The sequence below is a fragment of the Salvelinus alpinus genome, chromosome 18, assembly GCF_045679555.1.
Source record: "Salvelinus alpinus chromosome 18, SLU_Salpinus.1, whole genome shotgun sequence".
NCBI classification, from domain to species: domain Eukaryota; kingdom Metazoa; phylum Chordata; class Actinopteri; order Salmoniformes; family Salmonidae; genus Salvelinus; species Salvelinus alpinus.
In genome coordinates this window covers 14,464,814-14,487,179 of record NC_092103.1, presented here as the reverse complement: position 1 = coordinate 14,487,179, position 22,366 = coordinate 14,464,814, and the positions used below count along the sequence as shown (strand labels likewise).

General features: G+C 43.7%; 2 protein-coding genes across 2 annotated transcripts in view; one reads left to right on the top strand and one right to left on the bottom strand.

The window, feature by feature from the left end:
• LOC139543848 (WD repeat-containing protein 70-like) overlaps positions 1–7,436 on the top strand; it is an 82,794-nt gene extending 75,358 nt beyond the window's left edge. The window contains exons 16-18 of the mRNA XM_071350330.1: positions 297–413; positions 2,419–2,581; positions 7,187–7,436. Coding sequence (XP_071206431.1) covers positions 297–413; positions 2,419–2,581; positions 7,187–7,274 — 368 coding nt within the window. The 3' untranslated portion in view covers positions 7,275–7,436. The remainder of the gene's footprint in view (positions 1–296; positions 414–2,418; positions 2,582–7,186) is intronic.
• Positions 7,437–9,219: 1,783 nt separating this feature from the next.
• Positions 9,220–21,515, bottom strand: LOC139543851 (glial cell line-derived neurotrophic factor-like). The gene is made up of 3 exons (XM_071350332.1): positions 20,766–21,515; positions 19,237–19,467; positions 9,220–13,110 (listed from the first exon to the last, which is right to left on the bottom strand). The coding sequence occupies exons 2-3, from the start codon at positions 19,439–19,441 to the stop codon at positions 12,521–12,523; spliced, it is 795 nt and encodes a 264-aa protein (XP_071206433.1). The 5' UTR covers positions 19,442–19,467; positions 20,766–21,515; the 3' UTR covers positions 9,220–12,520.
• Between the last annotated feature and the right edge of the window lie 851 nt (positions 21,516–22,366).

The following is a 22,366-nucleotide window of genomic DNA, read 5'->3' as shown; positions in this document are numbered from 1 at the left end:
AGGTATAGACATAGAATACACACTTACGCTGTAAAGTTCCCAAGACATGCATTGTGGTGGTGTTCAGCAAACTGTGAAATATAAACATGGACGTGATAGTGTTGGTGTCCACCATGGCAGTAGGCAGAGTGCTTTAGACCTCGCTAGAGGTCACTTGGTGTGTTTGAGTGTTTGGCTTTTATGCTATGCTCTGCACTTAGGCTTGTTGAAGTGTTTGTTAATGTATGTGTTTTCTACTCATTTTCTCTTTCTCGCTCTCTCTCTCTCATATTTGATCATTTCTTCTCTCCCGCCAGCCCATGCTCTTCCCATGTTCCGCGAGGCCCGGCAGCGCAGCACCAAGAAACAGCTGGAGAAAGACAGACTGGACCCAATGAAGTCCCACAAGCCTGAACCCCCTGTCACTGGACCAGGTAACGTTACACAGAAAATTCCACTACATACACACATATATATTATACAGTGCCTTAAAGTATTCACACCCCTTTACTTGTTCCGCATTTTGTTGTGTTAAAGCCTGAATTTAAAATGGATTACATTTAGATTTTGTGTCACTGATCTACACACAATACCCCATAATGTCAACGTGGCATTTTGTTTGTAGAACATTTTAGAAATGAATACAAAATGTAAAGCTTAAATGTCTTGAGTAAATAAGTATTCAACCACTCTGTTATGGCACACCTAAATAAGTTCAGGAGTAAAAAATGTACAAATCACATAATAAGTTGCACTACCCCATCTCCCCATCTCTGTACCCCACATATACAATTATCTGTAAGATCCCTCAATCGATTGGTGAATTTCAATCACAGATTCAACCAGAAAGACCAGGGAGGTTTTCCAATGCCCCACAATGCCTCACAAAGAAGAGCACATATTGGTAGATGTTTGTTTGTTTTATCTAAGAAAAAAAGCAGACTTTGAATATTCCTTTGAGCATGGTGTAGTTATTAATTATACTGTGGATGGTGTATCAATACACCCAGTCACTACAAAGATACAGGCGTCCTTCTTAACTCAGTTGCCGGAGTGGAAGGAAACCACTCAGGGATTTCATAATGAGGCCAATGGTGACTTAAAAACAGTTACAGAGTTTAATGGTTGTTATATGAGAACTGAGGATCGATCAACAACATTGTAGTTACTCCACAATACTAACCTAAATGACAGAGTGAAAAGTAGAAAGCCTGTACAGAATACAAATATTCCAAAACATGCATCTCGTTTGCAAAAATGCACTTAAGTAATACTGCAAGAAATGTGGCAAAGAAATTAACTTTTTGTTCTGAATTCAAAGTGTTATGTTTGGAGCAAACACAACACATCAATGAGTACTATTCTTCATATTTTCAAGCATAGTGGTGGCTGCATCATGTTATGGGTATGCTTTTCATCAGCAAGGACTTGGGAATTTCTTTAGGAAAAAAAATTACGAAATACAGCTATAAGCACAGGCAAAATCCTAGAGAAAAACCTGTTTCAGTCTTCTTTCCAACAGACACTGGGAGACTAATTCACCTTTCAGCAGTACAATAACCTGAAACACGAGGCCAAATATAACCTGAAACACAAGGCCAAATATACAATGGAGTTGCTTACCAAGACGACATTGAATGTTACTGAGTGGCAATCTATGGCAAGTCCTGAAAATGGTGCTATAGCCATGATCAACTATCAACTTGATAGAGCTTGTCTCCCAGCTGTCTGTTTAGCGGTGATGCTATGAGAAAGTTTACACCCCAGCTTTCCTCTTGAAACGTCCCATATCTTCTTCCTCGAGACTGAGAAAGTGGAAGAAAGAGGTAGAGAGAGAATGACTTGTTGGCTAATTCACTGTCATTTGTTTATCATCCTGATTAACCTACCTTTTAAAAGTACTGTGTAATGTTTGGGATTTTGGCTGGTTGCTTGCAAGAGGACCTCCTTCAACTCTCCCCTAACAGCCACCTCTGACACCAACCCACTGAGACAGGATATCACTGGAGTCTCCTCTTTCAGCTGGGCCTCACTGTGTGTGTGTGTGTGTGTGTGTGTGTGTGTGTGTGTGTGTGTGTGTGTGTGTGTGTGTGTGTGTGTGTGTGTGTGTGTGTGTGTGTGTGTGTGTGTGTGTGTGTGTGTGTGTGTGTGTGTGTGTGTGTGTGTGTGTGTGTGTGTGTGTGTGTGCCAATCCATGTTTAAACACAACATAAATACCCTCTTGCGGAGATGAGGATGTTTTCCCCAACGTTCTCATGTGTGTATGTTTTGGTGCAAGAGGAATGTGTTTCCTTGCATGTCACTAAATTGTTGGTTGACTTTTTCTGTCATCTATGTTTGGTGGTGTGCTTTTGCCTGTCTGTCTGTCTGCCTGCCTGCCTGTGTGCTTGTGCATGAGTTACGTGTGTTCCTAACCCAGTGGTTGTCGTCTCCTCTCAGGTCGTGGTGGTCGTGTGGCAGCCCATGGAGGTACTCTGTCCTCTTTCATTGTGAAGAACATTGCTCTGGACAAAACAGACGATAGCAATCCTCGCCAGGCCATCCTCCGACACGCCAAGGAGGCCTCCGAAAACCCCTACTGGGTCGCCCCTGCCTACACCAAGTAAGACTGGCCACACGTACACACACACACATTTACATTTACATTTAAGTCATTTAGCATTTAGCACACACACACACACACACACACACACACACACACACACACACACACTCCTGGGATGGCGCAGACAGACAGTAAGGTGAGTCTGCACTGAGTGTAGTTTATGGCAGTGTGGCTGTGCTAAGGTTCCAGCCTTCCTGCCTGGCTGGCTTGGTGACACATGAATGTTTAAAGAGCTGCAGCCTGGGCCTGGAGGCCCACCAACAACCAATCAGCTACCTGAGAGGGTTTGTGTTTCACCTCAGTGTCCACAGACACGCTGGCTAAAAAACGGGTCTATTCTTGGCTGAGGATCTAAAGGTGTTGAAGGAGAACTTCCACATTCATCTGTAGACGTATCGGACCTCTTGATGGTATAAGCAGGCCCATATCAATGTAATTCATGGCAGGGTGTTTGGCAGGAGATAAGCTCACAGTATTTTAGTTGGAACAGTAAATGAGTGAATGAACTTATTGAGGTTGACAGTTTTACCTTATATAACCTTTTAACTCAATTTAACGATCGAAATCTAAAATGACCAGGCGTAAGAATAGGTCACTCCCCTGAGAGAGATTCCCTCGTGTTGATGCTATTGCTCTAGAGGTTGGAGTGTAGTCTGGCCCCGGTTTGGCCCTCTTTGAGCAACAGTCACACCTCACTTGACTCTGGTCTCTGCTTGTTTGGGTGTTCACATGCATTATGCATCAGTCTAATTATAGCGACACAATCCCAATGGATTGTCTGTCAATAGCTTATCATGATGATGGTTGATGGTGGTGGAAACCGCTGTCTCAGGCGCCGCTCCAGAATCCCCCATAAGTGTTAAATTGTGTTGAGATCTGGTGACTGAGACACACCCTTTAAACCCCCTATGCTCCTTTGAGATCCCTCTTTCAAAGTCACTGATATTTCTTTTAGCCATGGTAGCCAAAATAATGGGCAACTGGACATTTGTATACAGTACCCTAAGCACGATGACCCTAAGCATGATGGGATGTTAATTGCTTAATTAACTCACCAGTGTGGAAGCACCTGCTTTCAATATACTTTGTATCCCTCATTTACTCAAGTGTTTCCTTTATTTTGGCAGTTACCTGTATGTGTGCTTAGAAAGTATTTAGTGTTGTTGTCAGTAGGGAAAGACACTCCAAGGTGCAATAATATCAAATCAAACTCTATTTGCCACATGCGCCGAATACAACAAGTGTAGACTTTACCGTGAAATGCTTACTTACAAGCCCTTAACCAACAGTGCAGTTTAAGAAGAAGAAAATATTTACCAAGTAGGTTAAAATAAAAAGTAATAATAAAAATGAACACAATAACAATAACAAGGTTATATACAGGGGGCACCGGTACCCAGTGTGCAGGGGTACAGGCTAGTTGGGGTAATCTGTACATGTACAGTTGTGGCCAAAAGTTTTGAGAATGACACAAATATTAATTTTCACAAAGTCTGCTGCCTCAGTTTGTATGATGGCAATTTGCATATACTCCAGAATGTTATGAAGAGTGATCAGATGAATTGCAATTAATTGCAAAGTCCCTCTTTGCCATGCAAATGAACTGAATCCCCCAAAAACATTTCCACTGCATTTCAGCCCTGCCACAAAAGGACCAGCTGACATCATGTCAGTGATTCTCTCGTTAACACAGGTGTGAGTGTTGACGAGGACAAGGCTGGAGATCACTCTGTCATGCTGATTGAGTTCGAATAACAGACTGGAAGCTTCAAAAGGAGGGTGGTGCTTGGAATCATTGTTCTTCCTCTGTCAATCATGGTTACCTGCAAAGAAACACGTGCCGTCATCATTGGTTTGCACAAAAAGGGCTTCACAGGCAAGGATATTGCTGCCAGTAAGATTGCACCTAAATCAACCATTTATCGGATCATCAAGAACTTCAAGAAGAGCAGTTCAATTGTTGTGAAGAAGGCTTCAGGGCGCCCAAGAAAGTCCAGCAAGCGCCAGGACCGTCTCCTAAAGTTGATTCAGCTGCGGGATCGGGGCACCACCAGTACAGAGCTTGCTCAGGAATGGCAGCAGGCAGGTGTGAGTGCATCTGCACGCACAGTGAGGCAAAGACTTTTGGAGGATGGCCTGGTGTCAAGAAGGGCAGCGAAGAAGCAACTTCTCGCCAGGAAAAACATCAGGGACAGACTGATATTCTGCAAAAGGTACAGGGATTGGACTGCTGAGGACCGGGGTAAAGTCAATATTCTCTGAATCCCCTTTCCGATTGTTTGGGGAATCCGGAAAAAAGCTTGGACAAGGTGAGCGCTACCATCAGTCCTGTGTCATGCCAACAGTAAAGCATCCTGAGACCATTCATGTGTGGGGTTGCTTCTCAGCCAAGGGAGTGGGCTCACTCACAATTTTGCCTAAGAACACAGCCATGAATAAAGAATGGTACCAACACATCCCATGAGAGCAACTTCTCACAACCATCCAGCAACAGTTTGGTGATGAACAATGCCTTTTCCAGCATGATGGAACACCTTGCCATAAGGCAAAAGTGATAACTAAGTGACTTTAGGAACAAAACATCAATATTTTGGGTCCATGGCCAGGAAACTCCCCAGACGGGTGGACAAACAAAAACTCACAAATTCTGACAAACTCCAAGCATTGATTATGCAAGAATGGGCTGCCATCAGTCAGGATGTGGCCCAGAAGTTAATTGACAGCATGCCATGGCGGATTGCTGAGGTCTTGAAAAAGAAGGGTCAACACCGCAAATATTGACTCTTTGCATCAACTTCATGTAATTGTCAATAAAAGCCTTTGACACTTATGGAATGCTTGTAATTATACTTTAGTATTCCATAGTAACATCTGACAAAAATATCTAAAGACACTGAAGCAGCAGACTTTGTGAAAATTAATATTTGTGTCATTCTCAACTTTTGGCCACGACTGTAGGTGGGGGTGAAGTGACAGTGCACAGGTAACAAACAGCGAGTAGCAGCAGTGTACGGGGGGGCAATGTAAATTGTCCTGGGGGTAGAAGCTGTTGAGGAGCCTTTTGGTCCTAGACTTGGCGCTCTGGTACTGCTTGCCGTGCGGTAGCAGAGAAAACAGTCTATAACTTGGGTGACTGGAGTCTTTGACAATTTTATGGGCTTTCTTCTGACACCGCCTATTATATAAGTCCTGGATGGCAGGAGGCTTGGCTCCAGTGATGGTACTGGGCCGTTCGCACTACCCTCTGTAGCGCCTTATGGTCAGATGCCGAGCAGTTGCCATACCAGGTGGTGATGTAACCAGTCAGAATGCTTTCGATGGTGAAGCTGTAGAACCTTTTGAGGATCTGAGGACCCATGCCAAATCTTTTCAGTCTCCTCAGGGGGAAAAGGTTTTGTTGTGCCCTCTTCACGTCTGTCTTGATATGTTTGGACCATGACAGTTCGTTGGTGATGTGGACACCAAGGAACCTGAAACTCTCGACCCGCTCCACTACAGCCCCGTCGATGTTAATGGGGGCCTGTTCGGCCCGCCTTTTCCTGTAGTCCACGCGATCAGCTCCTTTGTCTTGCTCACGTTGAGGGAGAGGTTGTTGTCCTGGCACCACACTGCCGCCAGTTCTCTGACCTCCCTATAGGCCGTCTCATCGTTGTCGGTGATCAGGCCTCCCACTGTTGTGTCGTCAGCAAACTTAATGATGGTGTTGGAGTCATGTTTGGCCACGCGGTCATGGGTGAACAGGGAGTACAGGAGGGGACTAAGTTCACACCCTGATCTAGTCTGGCCTAAGTACACCCCCTGATCCCTGTAACCCTACCTGTAGCCTCTCATCTGAGTGGCCTGGTTCAGCCGATCCACCCAGTATGGGGAGATCACTCATTACCACTGCTAATTGGAGTGTTGACACTAATGAGTCGCATTGTAGCACTTGGGTACTGTGACATTCATGACCAAATGATCCGGTTACTCCCTTTGTTGGGCTGTTTTAATGGGTTCTCGCTGGTATCAGAACACACATGAGACAGAACAGAGTGGATATTGCGTTACAACTCCCTCACCTGATCATTGAATGACCTGGATGAAAGTTCTGGAAGAGTGGGTGTTGTCTATAAAACATCCTTAGGAAAGAGTCACAGAGTAGGAGGCATACTGCAGGTGTTTTAGGAGGTGCTGGAACTAGTGAACGTTTTGGAAGAGCATATTCTTAATTTCCGTACTCCTTCCTATAGTCTAACCCTATGTGTGTGTTTTTTCCGCGTACGTCTGTGCACGTTTCTATGAGTGTGTGTCACATTCCCTCCTTAACTCACACAGGACAGATGTTGGCTTTTAATCACTGCTCAGAATAGACAGCGTGATAAAAATAGAGGAATGTTTAATCTCATCCTGTCCTGCTGCACTGGTTTATGTCCTTTCCCTTTCACTACTCCTCCGTTCTCTCTCTTTATCTTGTCGCTTCCATCTCCCGCATCTGTTTTCATTGTCTGTTGAGGGTTGACCCTGAATACGACCCTCTTATTTGGATTGAATAAGGATGGTTGTACTGTACCAAAGTAAAAGATGTGTAGTAAGTTGTCTCCCCTTCTCCCTGTCTTCTGCCAGGACCCAACCAGATGCCATCTTTCAAGAGGAGGAAGAGTCTGATGAAGAGGCTGACAAGGAACCAGAGTGGAAGAAACGCAAGATCTGAGCCGCAGCAACCCCTTTTGTGTGTGTTTGTGCGCGTGTGCACAGGTGTGTTTGGATATGTGCATGTTTTTGTACTTGACTGTACTTGAATCAAATGTAGTGCCGTTTATGATCTCCTGAGAAACAGTAATAAAAGGGACAGTTCATCCAAGTCACACTCGCAGTACTTTTACCTCGTCTCTTTGATGCTCATAGCATTGTCTTTGGACCTGTAGAGTCCAAGATCAACCCAGATCAGGAATTTATTGTGATGCAATATCCTCCACTTAGAAACCAGATAGAATCCATCTTGATCTATCAGAGAGTTCACCCTCTTGGACGTCCACTCAGTCTTAGTCATGGACTGAAGGACGTGCATGTGTTTCCTTCGGTGAGTCACTCCTTCAAATAAATATTTATTTAGATGTTATTTCTAGTGCGCAGTTTCACAGGACTCAAACATTCCTAAATATTGATGGGAAAAGTGAACATTTTGCATGAAAATGAGTGATTGCGTTCGGAAATACCAAGACAACTCCATGCCATGTGGTGTAACTTACGATCCATCATGTTGGAGAATAGTTTGGGGGGTATGAATTGACTAGAAGGTTATGTTTCTGTCCATATCAGCAGGTAATATATCTGTTATACATACCCAATAGAACTATATGGGTAACAAGCTGCTGCATAGCTAGACATTTTTTAAATATACTTGAATTGCTTCCTTTCGCCTCACCCGGAAACTAGATAGTGACGACAGTCAGCAGTGTTGTCCTAAATCTCTTGTACAACCTGTAGTGTCTATAATTGCGTTAGTGTGACAGAAAAAGCTATGCCATACAGTTCATGGATCACATGTTCGTGTTCATTACAATCCCCTGGAATGTAGCCTCTGGTTAACCCACCAAACAGTTGTGTGGGATTCAGAAGACCATTCAGTTTCAACAAGCACTACTATAGTGCCTTTAGAAAGTGTCAGTTGTCTTTCACTGGTGTGACTGAATACAGGCATGGAACGGGTTCGATTTGTCGTTCCTTCTTAGTGAATCAAATCGCAAAGGGTGTGCTGTGCTTTGGCCTGCACAAACAATCATCCCAAGAGATCTGGACTAGAAAACGTGTTCTTAACACAAATCCTCGAAAGCTGCTCATTATCTGGGCTGTGGCCAGATCGCCATGAAAAAGCCTCAAACGTCCTGAAAGCCTTAACAACTCCCAAAGGAGTGTGGCTTAGCCAAGCCCCAATCCTCCTGCCCAGCACTACTATTCCAAATGCTGACGTCACCAGCCACTGGCTCCAGCAGTGTCTGTTACCGGCCCGGGAATGCCACAATGTTAGAATGTAGGAGAGCTTTGGGTGATGTCACAGTCCACCCATGCCCAGTGTGATCATCTGCCTCCTTTAGTAGTGGGCAAAGGGTGTGTTGGGGCTCTGTTTGGCACTACGGACCGTATAAGTCATGGAGAAGTCAGAGGATCAAATCTCTCCTCTGTTTTAGTCTCAAGTTTGTCCCCATCTCCTTGCCGTCAATAGTTCAAGAGAGGGGCAGGATTTGGACTAAAGAAATCTGGTTGGCCGATAGTCCAGGCGTGAAGTCTTGATCCTCACAGGACAGTTGTGTGTACATAATCAGTGCTTTCGTTTTATCCACTGGAAAAATCGAGGTACCTAAACCTTGAGGTGTATACACACCGGCAGAAGTTGACTGACTCACTCCGCCTGGCCAACTGTGCCATTTTCTCATCAGCGTTTACATATCTTCTCTGCACGGTGGAAACATTCCCGCTGAGTGCCTCGATTTACAGCACGGTGTCGCTTTACAGCAAGCTTTTGTTTACCGTACAACCCTGGGCCAGCGTTCAGGAATGCACAACACGAGGAGTAAACCACTAGAGAGCCTCTATCTCCTCTCTCGGTCCTACGACTCCCTACACACACCTACAACCCTCAACCACCCTTTCCCCTGACCCGCCCTATCTTCAAGTGCTGATGACAACCTCCAACAAGATGATACATTATTCCACAATGAGAAATACTTTTTCACTCGCCTTGCTTACAGACTTAGAACATTCTCGTTTTCTCTTTATTTTCTCCACAAATGTATGTCGGGGAGAGACTACTTATGTTATGAAAGACCTTTCTGGCTGGCGAGAACCTGGCAATCTTTTTCAGATTCTACAGCTCACTGAAGCAACAAGCATTTAGTATTCAATAGCCATCAGACAGACATTTTGATAAAAATTAGTTTAATTCTGTAAAAAGTTATAAAATGAATATTGTACAAAAATAAAGTTTGTTGAGGGCTTTGGTTCAGTAACACAAAACATTACACCTTTTCTTTCACAGGCAATTATAACACAAACATGGGTCTGAAAACAAAAAATGCAATCCTTTCTGCCTGGTGTTTGCACTGGAGATTCCTCTGCCTTTACACACACCTTACCTTCACAAAATAACTGACAGCTTTATGAACACACAGGAAAAGGAACACTGACAGTTGAGGAAACAACAATATGTAAAGACAGAGGGGGAGTGGTCAGCCACAGTTCACACACACTTAAAAGTAACATACGGAAAGGTAAGGGCCCAAGAGGCTGCCGGAAAGGCTTACACAGAAATCAGTTATTAAAGGGGATGATGATCCAATTGATAAAAGCATGCTGTGATTAAAGGGGTCGATCTTTCTCTGACAGTGTTTGGCCTAAATTCATCTTGATGCCGTGGATTTGTTCTGTGTGCTGGGGGAGATTATGGGGCTAAAGCTGGCTTGGTTTCTGTTGGGTGAGCACATATACTCTGGTCCATAATCCATGCTAACATCAAGGCCTGCTCTGGGGCTCCCTTTCTCTGGGTTTCACTCAAAAGCTCCTCTATATGGACAAGGGCATAGTACTGTAGTAATATGCTTTGAAGATTCCTCTGTTCGTGTTCTTTTCTGTTAAGTAGTTGTTTTGGGTGAGGTTTGATGGTATGCTGTATAGTGCTCACACTGAGAATGCCTGGTTACCCCAAGTGCTCCCCTCTCTCCCCTTTAGTAATGTCACAATCTATGTCCGTCTCTTTGTTGTACTGTCTGGCCCTAAGACATGTATGTCGGCTTGGCTAAGAGTGACAGAGCCAGATCTCCCTTAAATGGTTTTAAACACCAGGGTGCCTTTGCCAGTGGGAGTAGTGGGCTAAGCTGCATGTTAGAGGATCGTTTTCAAACTAACCCCAGATCAGTGAGAGAGACCTGTGTCAGAGCAGAGACAGAGACACTCCCAGGAACGCTAAAGCCTACTGGGACAGTAACCACTACAAAGCCTTTGCCCAGACTTGGTGTAGAGCCAGGACCAGGCTGAAGGGTTGAGATATAAGACCCTGGCAGCCAAGCGTACATGCATACCATCAACTTCTGCACTGTGATGGCCAAAGCATACTTCTGCACTGTGATGGCCAAAGCATACTTCTGCACTGTGATGGCCAAAGGACACTGGGTCCATTTTCCACAGTCTAGTCCCTCAAGGTTTTCACTATATCAGAGATTTTCTCTATGATTTTTTTTTGTGGTCTTTTGTAAAGCGTTCGGTAACATATTACTTTGCATATGGTGTGATTGAAAGAGAATGCAAGTGCGTTGAACGCAGTGGACCTGGAGGCTGCCCATATCCAACCTGTCCTGTACCTCCTGAGGTCCTTTTGTTCTTCTGTCTATAAAAGAAGAGTACGTTGAATTAATGTGGGGAGTATCATTGTAGGGAAGGATGCACAGCTGTCTGGGATAACCACCGGCAGTACGACTTTATTATGTCCTAAAAACAAACTGAGAATGCAGGGTTTGTATGCTCCTTTGTAAACATATAATGGCATGCCATGGTTTTGCCAGAAGTCTGTTTACCCCTTTACTTTGATAGAGTTAGGAGTGAGGAGCAGCTGACTGGTCTCTCCCAGGCCCTCAGCCCCTAACGTCCCAGGCCGCTCCATCCTCTGCTTTCCATTAGTGACAAATGAGGAACACTGTCAAAGACGCTCAAACCTGGCATCCTTCAAAATGATCGGAAAGCAGAGATAAGATTTTTTTGTTTAGAAAAAGGTTGAAATTGGTCCCCTCCAAGCTGTCTTTTTCTCTGCTTTCCCTCCCTAAACCTGATACCGTATGTTATTCTCATAAATCCATGATGTTTTGGAATCAGCAGTGGGTTTAGGATTATCTACCATGGAATTCAGATACAAACTGTACAGCGTTTTGAAACAAAAGGATGAGTTTGATTAGTCATGGCTGCACCTTGAACCCGGTTGTTTCAGCACAATCTGATTTCCCTTAGAAAACATGCTCTGCTTTGGCACTATCCAGGACAAAACAAAGCTCAAATAAATAAGGAAAATCATAAAATGGACTGCAATAAATAACAATAAATTAATTCAATCTTAATAAATACATCTCATATATAATTTGAAATATTTGGGATTTTACATTGGTGTGTTGCACCAGACAGTCTCTGCTGTAGGACTAAGCCAGTCAACAGGTTGAAGAGTCTTTTTTTATCCCGTTCCCTCGTTCATTGTGAATGTAAACTTTAAGCTCCAGTCTGTGCAGTGGAACCAGAACGCACTGGACTGCAGCTAAAAATACTCATCAGGACGAGGTCTGCTCTCACTGTTCTCACTGTGAGCCTCAGGAGCGGACTACGTTCCTGGGAAAATAGATGCTCCCAGGAGAATCTGACGTTTTGAGAAACAGACCGGCTTTCAATATCCAGATTTCCTCTGTCTGGTTCTGTCTCACCAACTCCATTGCAGGCAAGCCTTTGAGTCTAACAGCATGGTTCAACAGGTAAATGAGACAGTATCCATGTAGACCTCCAAGGACGGGATCCAACCATGAAGTGAATACTGAGCTGAATTAACAATGTCTCTTTAATGGGCTGTTACACTGAATTTCAATGTAATTTAATGTCAGTCATCAACTATCGTTAGAACATAGAGGAGTCCCTTCTCAACTGTGACCTGACTTGGGCTCTGGATCAGCTTAATCACTGGAGGTTTGGGGACTACACCATCCCTGTTCAACCCTTTGCAGCTTCTCAGGAGTAGGACAGGACATGCTAACACTGGTCATTGGTCCTAAGACACCACTGGAGTGGACTATCCATCTCACGTTCTGTTATTTTCCTGTATTCCTTAACTTGAAAAGGCAGTGCCAGCCTCTGAGAGGCTTTATGTCACTGCCCCCTTCATTTATGTCTGTCAGCACTTTTCCTTTCTCTCTCGTTTCATCTCTCCCAGAGTCAAACACAACCACATTTGCGGGCAGAATGCTTCTGCAGAATGTGGTAGTCCTCGTTGTTGTCATCCAGGAACGATAGGTCATCGTCAAAGGCGATTGGTCGACAGCAGGTGCGGGAAGGTATGTCCTTGATTAGCTTCTTGTTGTGGGTGAGGTTGTTGAGGATCTTGTCATAGTTGGTCTCTGCGTCCGAACAGGGGCCGCTGCAGTACCGGAAGATCAGCTCCTCTTTGGTCCGGTAGCCCAGACCTAAGTCTGTCACGTTGAGATGGACCTCTTTTAGCAAGCAGCCACGGCCTTCAACCGGCTTCGTCCGCTGCTCCCCTCTTTCACTGCTCCTCCCTTTGCCCCCTCGCCCCCGACCCTTCTTCTTCTCCGCGCGTCCTCTCGCCCGTCCTCCTCTCCCCTCTCCTCTCCCTCCTCCTCCTCGGTCTGTGTTTGCTGCTCCTCTCTGTCTCTCCCGCTCTCTCTGCTCCCTCCTTTCCCTTGAGCCGCCGGCAGGCTCTGATGATCTCCTCAGTCTGCCAATGGTAGCCTTGATAAAATCCATTACATCATCAAACTGGTCGGGATATGGGCCTGTGATGTCATCTGTAAGAGAGAGAGGATGAGGAAATGACTGATAATGCAATAGTAAAGTCAATGCATTAAAGTGACAACATATACTGTAGTAATAAACAATAGAAGTAAAAATACTGATGGCAACAATTTGAATGTTAAATCAATATAGAGTTTCCCTGTGACAAGGTAGCGATGCTTCAATAACTAACAGTTGACAGTTCCATACAGAAGATTGTTTTAGTATTTCTTAGTAATTCTAGTTATACTTCTTGGAACGGACCACCTTCTCTTTCCCTTTTTAAAATACTGAATCAGAGCTTCAAAGCACCGCTAGAAGGGAATCATATGGATTGTGACATAGAGAGAGCCGATTTCATCTCTCTTCAGCACTTATTCTATTTCAAATTCAAAACATGCAGGAAGCCCTCCGCCATCTGCAGAGGGGAACAAAACCCCAGAGAGCCCTTTGATCCTCATGTAATACACGGTGATTCCATTATAGTGTAAACTCCCTCCTCCTTCTCCGCATCGCTTAAACGTCTGGCAACCCACTCAGAAGATCACAGAAAACATTATTGTTAAATGACTCAATTAGTATGACACTAATCATATTACCCAATATGAATGTCAGGTGTATGATGTTTTTTTGATGTTTTAATGTGTGTGTAAAAGTGTGTGTGTGGCTAGCTTTTATGCGTGTGTGTGTTCGGTCAGTGGAGGTGGGGTTAGTAGAGAAGGAATGCTCTTCAAGCTGGCCTTGGCATGATTTACTCCAGGCCTCAGTGGACTGGCCTGTGTGTGGCGGGCACAGGGCACCCAGGCAGGTTGTGTAGTGTGTCTATCTGCCAGGTGGAGGTGACAGTAGCCCAGCCTCTTCTTGCCGTTGGGAGTCACCTGTCTCACCTGTCCCACTGCCAGCGTACATGTCATCTGATCCACCCAGCTCCATGGCTGATTGGGCCGTCGCGGCGGTATCGGGTGAGCCAGGGACCAATCTGTTTAGACACCCTGTGCCCTTTGATTTAAACACCTTCTATTGTGTGGCTATCAGCTGATGGACGATAGAGTAGACAGACAGACAGACAGGGATAGCTCCTATTCTACGCTAGCTGACAGACAGACAGACAGACAGACAGACAGACAGACAGAGATAGCTCCTATTCTACACCAGCTGACAGACAGACAGACAGACAGACAGACAGAGATAGCTCCTATTCTACGCTAGCTGACAGACAGACAGACAGACAGACAGACAGAGATAGCTCCTATTCTACGCTAGCTGACAGACAGACAGACAGACAGAGATAGCTCCTATTCTACACCAGCTGACACACAGTTGTTCCAAACGACAACAACACCTCCCGGCTCTCCCCGTGCACCTGTTTCAAATGTTCTCCAGAATCACGTTTGTTATGATTTAGAGATCAGTTCTGAAGTCTGTGAAGTCCTGACAAGGCATACAAAAAGATGTTTGTATTAAGTACTTCACAGTTTTCTAGCCTAGTGGAGAACCAGAGTCAGACACAAGTATCTCTAGAGGCAGTGGATCAGCTGCAGAGACACTTGGCTCCAAAGGTTACTTGGAACCGGTACAAGATTCATCGCTTACCACAGACATCGCACCCGAAACAAAAGGCCAAACCTCCCATTGAGTTCCAGGGTTGTTTACACCTTGGTGCATTGTTAACGGTCTTAAGTTACAGAACAGGCTGAGGTGATGTCACTCACCGCTGCTAACTGAATATGAGGTGAGGGGAAAAACATTTATCTGTTCTAAATGTTCCATGCCTTATCTAGAGCGCTGCACAGTTTACTACTGTGTAAAGTCAAGTCTGTTATGTTCTTTTAAACAAATGGAATTCCTTGCCCTCGAAGATGCTAAAATGAGCCTAAACACAATATTGCGCGCGCCCTTGTTGGTTTTGACTCTGCCGTATTGTCCAGTCTTTCTCCTGTGATCTGCATCTGTTTCCATGTTCCTTTACTCTAACTTGGTTAGGGATAAAACACAACACGCTATGTTTTCCTGACAGGGAAAGGGCACAGGTCCTGCAGTCCCAGAGAGACGGGGGTGAAGATAAACAAGCAAAAGGAATGTCAGCGCTAGCCTCTGTGTTTGGAACTGAGGAGCCGCACTCACTATTTCTTGCTCCTTCTGCCGCATGGATGTTTTTACCATCAGTGTGATGCTGCCCACAGCAGTAGATATTTTTACTATCAGCGTGATGCTGCACACAGTAGTAGAGGTTTTTACTATCAGCGTGATGCTGCACACAGTAGTAGAGGTTTTTACTAGCGTGATGCTGCACACAGCAGTAGAGGTTTTTACTATCAGCGTGATGCTGCACACAGTAGTAGAGGTTTTTACTATCAGCGTGATGCTGCCCACAGCAGTAGATATTTTTACTATCAGCGTGATGCTGCACACAGTAGTAGAGGTTTTTACTATCAGCGTGATGCTGCACACAGTAGTAGAGGTTTTTACTATCAGCGTGATGCTGCACACAGCAGTAGAGGTTTTTACTATCAGCGTGATGCTGCACACAGTAGTAGAGGTTTTTACTATCAGCGTGATGCTGCACACAGCAGTAGAGAGACCTGTTTAATTAAACCTGCTGTTAGACAAACTGCTCTGAAGTAGGTAGTCAGCAGGATTTATCAATGACTGGTCTGGCCCCATGGGCGCCTCAGTTGAAGTGCCCTTCAACAATTAAAAAGTAGGTGAAAAAGGTAACTCAAATAACCAAATTCACCCTAGCTAATTTCCGATTCAGACAAAATTGTTTGACTACAGAGGTAGCAAAACTGTACTTCAAATCTATGATACTCCCCCACTTAACATACTGCTTGACTAGTTGGGCCCCAGCTTGCTGTACAACATGAAAACCCATTCAGTCTGTCTACAAACAGGCTCTTAAAGTGCTTGATAGAAAGCCCAATAGCCATCATCACTGTTACATCCTCAGAAAGCACACAAGTATTGTGCAATACACTGACGTCTTGTATTCAAGATCCTAAATGGCCTGGCTCCTCCCCTCCACTTAGTACTTTTGTTCAACAGAAAACCCAAACCATATGGCAGCAGATCCACAAGGTCCGCCATGAGAGGTGGCTGTATAGTTCCCTTAAGGAAACGCACCTTTAGTCAATCTGCTTTCTCTGTGAGAACTTCCCATGTCTGGAACAAACTGCCATCAACTGCACCACCTAAAGCACCTTCACAAAAAACATAAAGACATGGCTAAAGGCCAGTCAGACTTGTGAACATATTCCCTAGCTGTGTATTGCATCTTTCCATGTTGTCTGTAGTTTGTGAGGTGTGGAAACACTGTTGCTTTTATGTATTTTGTTTTGTTGCTTTTTGTGTTATGTTGCTCTGTCTGCATGTTACGTGTTGATTGTCCTATGCTGCTCTGCATGTGCTCACTGCTCATTGTTTGTCTGTATAGTATTGTAATTATTTTTAATAACCTGCCCAGCAACTGTGGTTGAAAATTAGCCGACTGGCTAAACCGTCACTTTTACTGAAATGTTGATGAATGTGCACTGTCCCTGTAAAAATGTTAAAAATCAACTCAAACTCAAACAATCAGCCCTCAATTACATTGACTGCTGTCCCTTTATATGGGATAAGCTTGCCTTGCTGGTTGCTACAATATAATCCATAGCAAAAGTTCATGGCTTGCAAGACTTTAACCCAAGTGTGAACCCAAGGAGAGCCTGTTCCTACCAAGGGAGCACCCCCGACTCTATTTAAAACACATAATACTGTATGCGCCATACGGAACACATGGCAACCTATGGCCATCACATAAACATATGTATCCTCTCTGAGGTTTGTGTTACATGTTTGGGCTGAGTGTACCCCGTTTGTTTTGGTAATCAGGCCTTTGAACAAACTGGGTACCAAACCATAAATGGTATGTTGAATGTGCATTTTCCAGCGGCCGTGTTTGTCACCCTCTTCAACCCCATATACACTTCAAGGAACTGAGAACCAGTTGACTACTCAGTACTGCAGTCACTTTATTGCTATGGTTTTGCAACAGAGCCTCATCAAGCAACTTTAGTAGTCTTCTGTAAGAGAATCCTTTTCCAGAACACCCTCTGATCTTAAAGCTAGAGTCCTTAATTGAATTAACAACAAAGCAGTCACCCCGCCTCCGTTTTAGTAAAAAGCTGAGGGATTGGCCTGGAGAAATGTAAGCACTCTCAAATTAATATACAGAGCTATGGATACGAGGACTGACCATCCACGATATAAAAATGGTAGTTTTAACCGCGTGTTGTGGCTATACATTTACATTGTAAACAATGTAAAACAAGCTTATATAGTTGAAGTCAGAAGTTTACATACACCTTAGCCAAATACATTTAAACTCCGTTTTTCACAATTCCTGACATTTAATCGTAGTAAAAATTCCCTGTCTTAGGTCAGTTAGGATCACCACTGTATTTTAAGAATGTGAAATGTCAGAATAATAGTAGAGAGAATGATTTATTTCAGCTTTTATTTATTTCATCACATTGCCAGTGGGCCAGAAGTTAACATACACTCAATTAGTATTTGGTAGCATTACGTTTAAATTGTTTATCTTGGGTCAAACATTTCGGGTAGCCTTCCACAAGCTTCCCACAATAAGTTGGGTGAATTTTGGTCCATTCCTCCTGACAGAGCTGGTGTAACTGAGTCAGGTTTGTAGGCCTCCTTGCTCGTACACACTTTTTCAGTTCTGCCCACAATCCTATAGGATTGAGGTCAGGGCTTTGTGATGGACACTCCAATACCTAGACTTTGTTGTCCTTAAGCCATTTTGCCACAACTTTGGAAGTATGCTTGGGGTCATTGTCCATTTGGAAGACCCATTTGTGACCAAGCTTTAACTTCCTGACTGATGTCTTGAGATGTTGCTTCAATATATTCACATACATTTCCTCCCTCATGATGCCATCTATTTTGTGAAGTGCACCATCCCCTTCTGCAGCAAAGCACCCCCACAACATGATGCTGCCACCCCTGTGCTTCACGGTTGGGATGGTGTTCTTCGGCTTGCAAGCCTCCCCCTTTTTCCTCCAAACATAAGGATGGTCATTATGGCCAAACAGTTCTATTTTTGTTTCATCAGACCAGAGGACATTTCTCCAAAAAGTACGATCTTTGTCCCCATGTGCAGTTGCAAACTGTAGTCTGTCTTTTTTATGGCGGTTTTGGAGCAGTGGCTTCTTCCTTGCTGAGCGGCCTTTCAGGTTATGTTGATATAGGACTCGTTTTACTGTGGATATAGATACTTTTGTACCTGTTTCCTCCAGCATCTTCACAAGGTCCTTTGCTGTTGCTCTGCGATTGATTTGCACTTTTCGCACCAAAGTACGTCCATCTCTAGGAGACAGAACGCGTCTCCTTCCTGAGCGGTATGACGGCTGCGTGGTCCCATGGTGTTTATACTTGTGTACTATTGTTTGTACAGATGAACGTGGTACCTTCAGGCGTTTGGAAATTGCTCCCAAGGATGAACCAGACTGGTGGAGGTCTGCAATTTTTTTTCTTGAGGTCTTGGCTGATTTCTATTGATGTTCTCATGATGTCAAGCACAGAGGCACTGAGTTTGAAGGTAGGCCTTGAAATACATCCACAGGTACACCTCCAATTGACTCAAGTGATGTCAATTAGCCTATCTAAAGCCATGACATAATTTTCTGGAATTTTCCAAGCTGTTTAAAGGCACAGTCAACTTAGTGTATGTAAACTTCTGACCCACTGGAATTGTGATACACTGAATTATAAGTGAAATAATCTGTCTGTAAACAATTGTTGGAAAACTTACTTGTGTCATGCACAAAGTAGATGTCCTAACCGACTTGCCAAAACTATAGTTTGTTAACAAGAAATTTGTGGAGTGGTTGAAAAACTAGTTTTAATGTGTATGTATGTGTATGTAAACTTCCGACTTCAACTGTATTTGGGGCTCTGATGGGGTATGACAGTTGAACTATGCTCATGAGGCATTCATAAGTTATATTCTCCAATAATCAATGGGTATATATCACAAGTCCAGAAATGGATGTAGCAACCAAGAATTTTAGCTTTAATCAGAAGGAAGTATATTTGACTCACACTTCAGCAGGTGATAAAACACTATCAGAGTCTTGACTTACATTTATTCTCCATGGAGATTTCCTGCAGGCTGTGAGACTCTGACTGGAACTCTGGCTCTGGGTCCTCCACAGACACGGACAGAGAATCACTGTACCGATCCGAGTAGTGAGCTCTCTTGGCTGGCTGAAGGTTTTGGTAGAGGGGGCGTGTGGAGACGGAGCTCAGGAGCAACAAACACGTGGCCAAAACATCCCATAACTTCATCTTAGACTCAGTTCCTATGAAGGAAGCTGCAATAAAACAAAACAGGTTTGTGAGTCGGATCAACCTTTGAAATAATCCTACATTACAAATTGGATTGAAATGTAAAAATATGTGTAGGCTGTAAACACGGGAAACATAGGACATAGTGCCAAAATGGGCTTAGTTTGGTCATCTTTTGAATCGCAAGAAAATATTACAAGCATGAATATTGGATGTTGATACTATGAAAGATGGGAATAAAGCGTAATAGATACTGTAGCTCCTGACTGGCACATTGTTGACCTGCTTTGATACAGTGCAGAAAACAGTCTTGAGTCATGATGACATCTTTGGAAATTCATTTGGCAATAGCAACCATCATTCATGTCAAGAGGTTATGCCCATTCAACAACAGTGAAGCAAGCCAACTTGCTGTATGTATGATGCTTTGTTGGCTATTGTGTTTTGGCACAGCTATTGGGGATCCAAATTAACAAACTTCAGAGATCATTATTTACATTGTATCAAATTGTATATCTTTCAACAAAGAAGGTCAAATATAGCTAGAAAGTTCTAAACGCTATATGTAGGCTAAATATAAACTGTTAGCCCGTGGTCTTTAGATTGACATGGTCTAGATATAATCTATAAATATGATTTCATACTCAACTATCCTATTACTTTTAGGGACCTCCATAGCTTCTACATGATACAAAATATTGATATTACAATAATGTCGTTTTAATTATTGTTTTTGTATATGATGGACATTCTGATCCAAAGCACCTCGATTACAACACATTTTTGACCTATTTGAGTGATAATTTACGAGTGCGTGTTACTGAAATGGGTGGCCGTCACAGGCAAAGGGTGCGCCTTTACTTCAAAATTCGTTTATGGACGCACCATGCATAGAGCATTGGCTGGTGTCCATTAGAAAGGCTACAGTAGCCTTCATGTTGGCATCTATTTGCCAGATGGTGAATCCCTGTTGCTTATGTGACTATTGTTAATTGAGCATTGGCTGCAGATAAAGTATGTCCATGGGGTGTACTTTTTGAATAGGCATAATGCATTAAATAAATTACTTCCGATTTGCAACTAATACCTAGAAAAATTTGGCACACTGTTAATGCGTGTTAGACATTTTTTTCTTATTTTTTGTACGTGTTTTATCCATTGTGAATGCTTACTTTGTCGACATTCAGAATAGGTCTGATATCCTCAAAATTCCTTCATCAATACTATAGTAGGTTAATAGTCTACATAGCCTACACAAGTGCATCTCATTTACAAAAAATAAATAATATTGCACAATCAATAACTGTGAATGGAATGTGCTTACCTTAAATCTGGCCCTTGCAGACCTGCAAGTGTATCGGTATTAAAGTCCAACACACAGCGATGCATTTAACGTTCCGTGGTGAGTAAGAAGTACTTGTATCCAAATGATATATTCAGACTGTACAGTTTTATCTGATCACATAAACAAGATCCGATGCGTTCAATTTAAATGACAATGTAAAAAAAAACAGTAAGTAAAAATGCCACTCAGAATTAATGGAACTCTGTAGCCTACAGAGCGCCCAACCATGCGTCTGCCCACAGGTAGGCTACACGCTTAAGTGGATAGCTGGCCAAAGTGCCTCGGCGCTGTCTATCCAGGCGCTCAATCGCAAACTAATTGGATGCTGGTTTCCACATTGGAAATCCGAGAGAGATCCACCATCACCAACTGCAAGGAGTCAAATGAAGACATCAGCTTTACCGACGCAGGGAGCAGAGCGGTTTGCCAAAGCCGAAAGGCAGGGAAAACGCACCGAATCGCGCTTTAGAGAGACAGTTTATTAGTGTTACCTTAAACTGTTTTAATGAGAGAAAATCAAACCAAAAACGTCTGTAACATCCACCAGACCAACATTGGGTCAAGAAGATTTACTTGATGTTTTCATATCCCCAATGGACTTGGTATTCTAATAAAAAACGAGGGCAATGTGTATTCTCCATTATATCCAAGTGGTGTCCGCGCAAGGAGTGAGATGGTTGTCCACATGCGGGCTCTGTATATTCTCTCCAGACTGGCACTGGCAGTACAGATGTGCAGCTGTCTGCGCATCACGCTGTACGAGTCGCAGAAGACGGCTTGGATAGATTTATAGCTTTGAGCGCGCTGACGTTTCGAAGAGCCCGCCCTTCTTTTCTCGACCTCTGCACAACCAAACAGCAAGTACAAACAGAAGTACACGCAAACTCACATCTCCAAAACACCCCTGGCGCTCCATTTGCTGGGTCGCAGTTTTGGGATCTCTTTAGGAGTATGTCACTCTCCTAATGTCCTGGGGTTAGATTTCAGTAATGCGGAAGGCGATTTGGAGACGTTCGTTTGCTATACATGTTCCTTGAATACACTGATCTTTACCGCGCGCGCTGGGTGTCGGGTTCCAGCTACTCATAGATCAAATTAGGATGCCCACCACACCTATTTACTAGGACAGACTTGTAAATAAGTGTGATGGGCATTTGTGGGTAAAGGTGAAAATATGTAAGTCCTTTAACATTTTATGCATATGGCACACTATATAGTTCTCCAAAATATAATGCACTGCAGCAGCTGTAGAATACCCATTACATAACCCACTGGGCACACACTGGTTGAATCAACGTTGTTTACACGTCATTTCAATTACATTATGTTGAACAAAGTAGAATAGACGTTGAATTGAAGTCTGTGGCCAGTGGGAAGTATTCAGATGCACACTATAGCTTGGAGCAAATGGTCACTTAATAACCAGTGTTTGGTGTCGTTTTGCCTGCAGGGGTCTGTGTGGCCCACAATAGAGGGACTATAAACCCTCTGTGATGTGGTACCTGAGAGGCCTGGTCCATTAGCCCTCATCATTTACACTCTAGATCTCTTTCATCTTCAGGATAGCTACATTCTTCATG

What these genes read in the sequence shown, in the direction of transcription:
- LOC139543851 (XM_071350332.1), bottom strand. Translation starts at nt 19,441, where the DNA reads ATGAAGTTATGGGATGTTTTGGCCACGTGTTTGTTGCTCCTGAGCTCC. An exon ending in AATCTCCATGGAGAATAAAT is followed by an intron (nt 13,111 to 19,236) that starts GTAAGTCAAGAC and finishes TCTCTCTTACAG; the next exon opens with ATGACATCACAGGCCCATAT.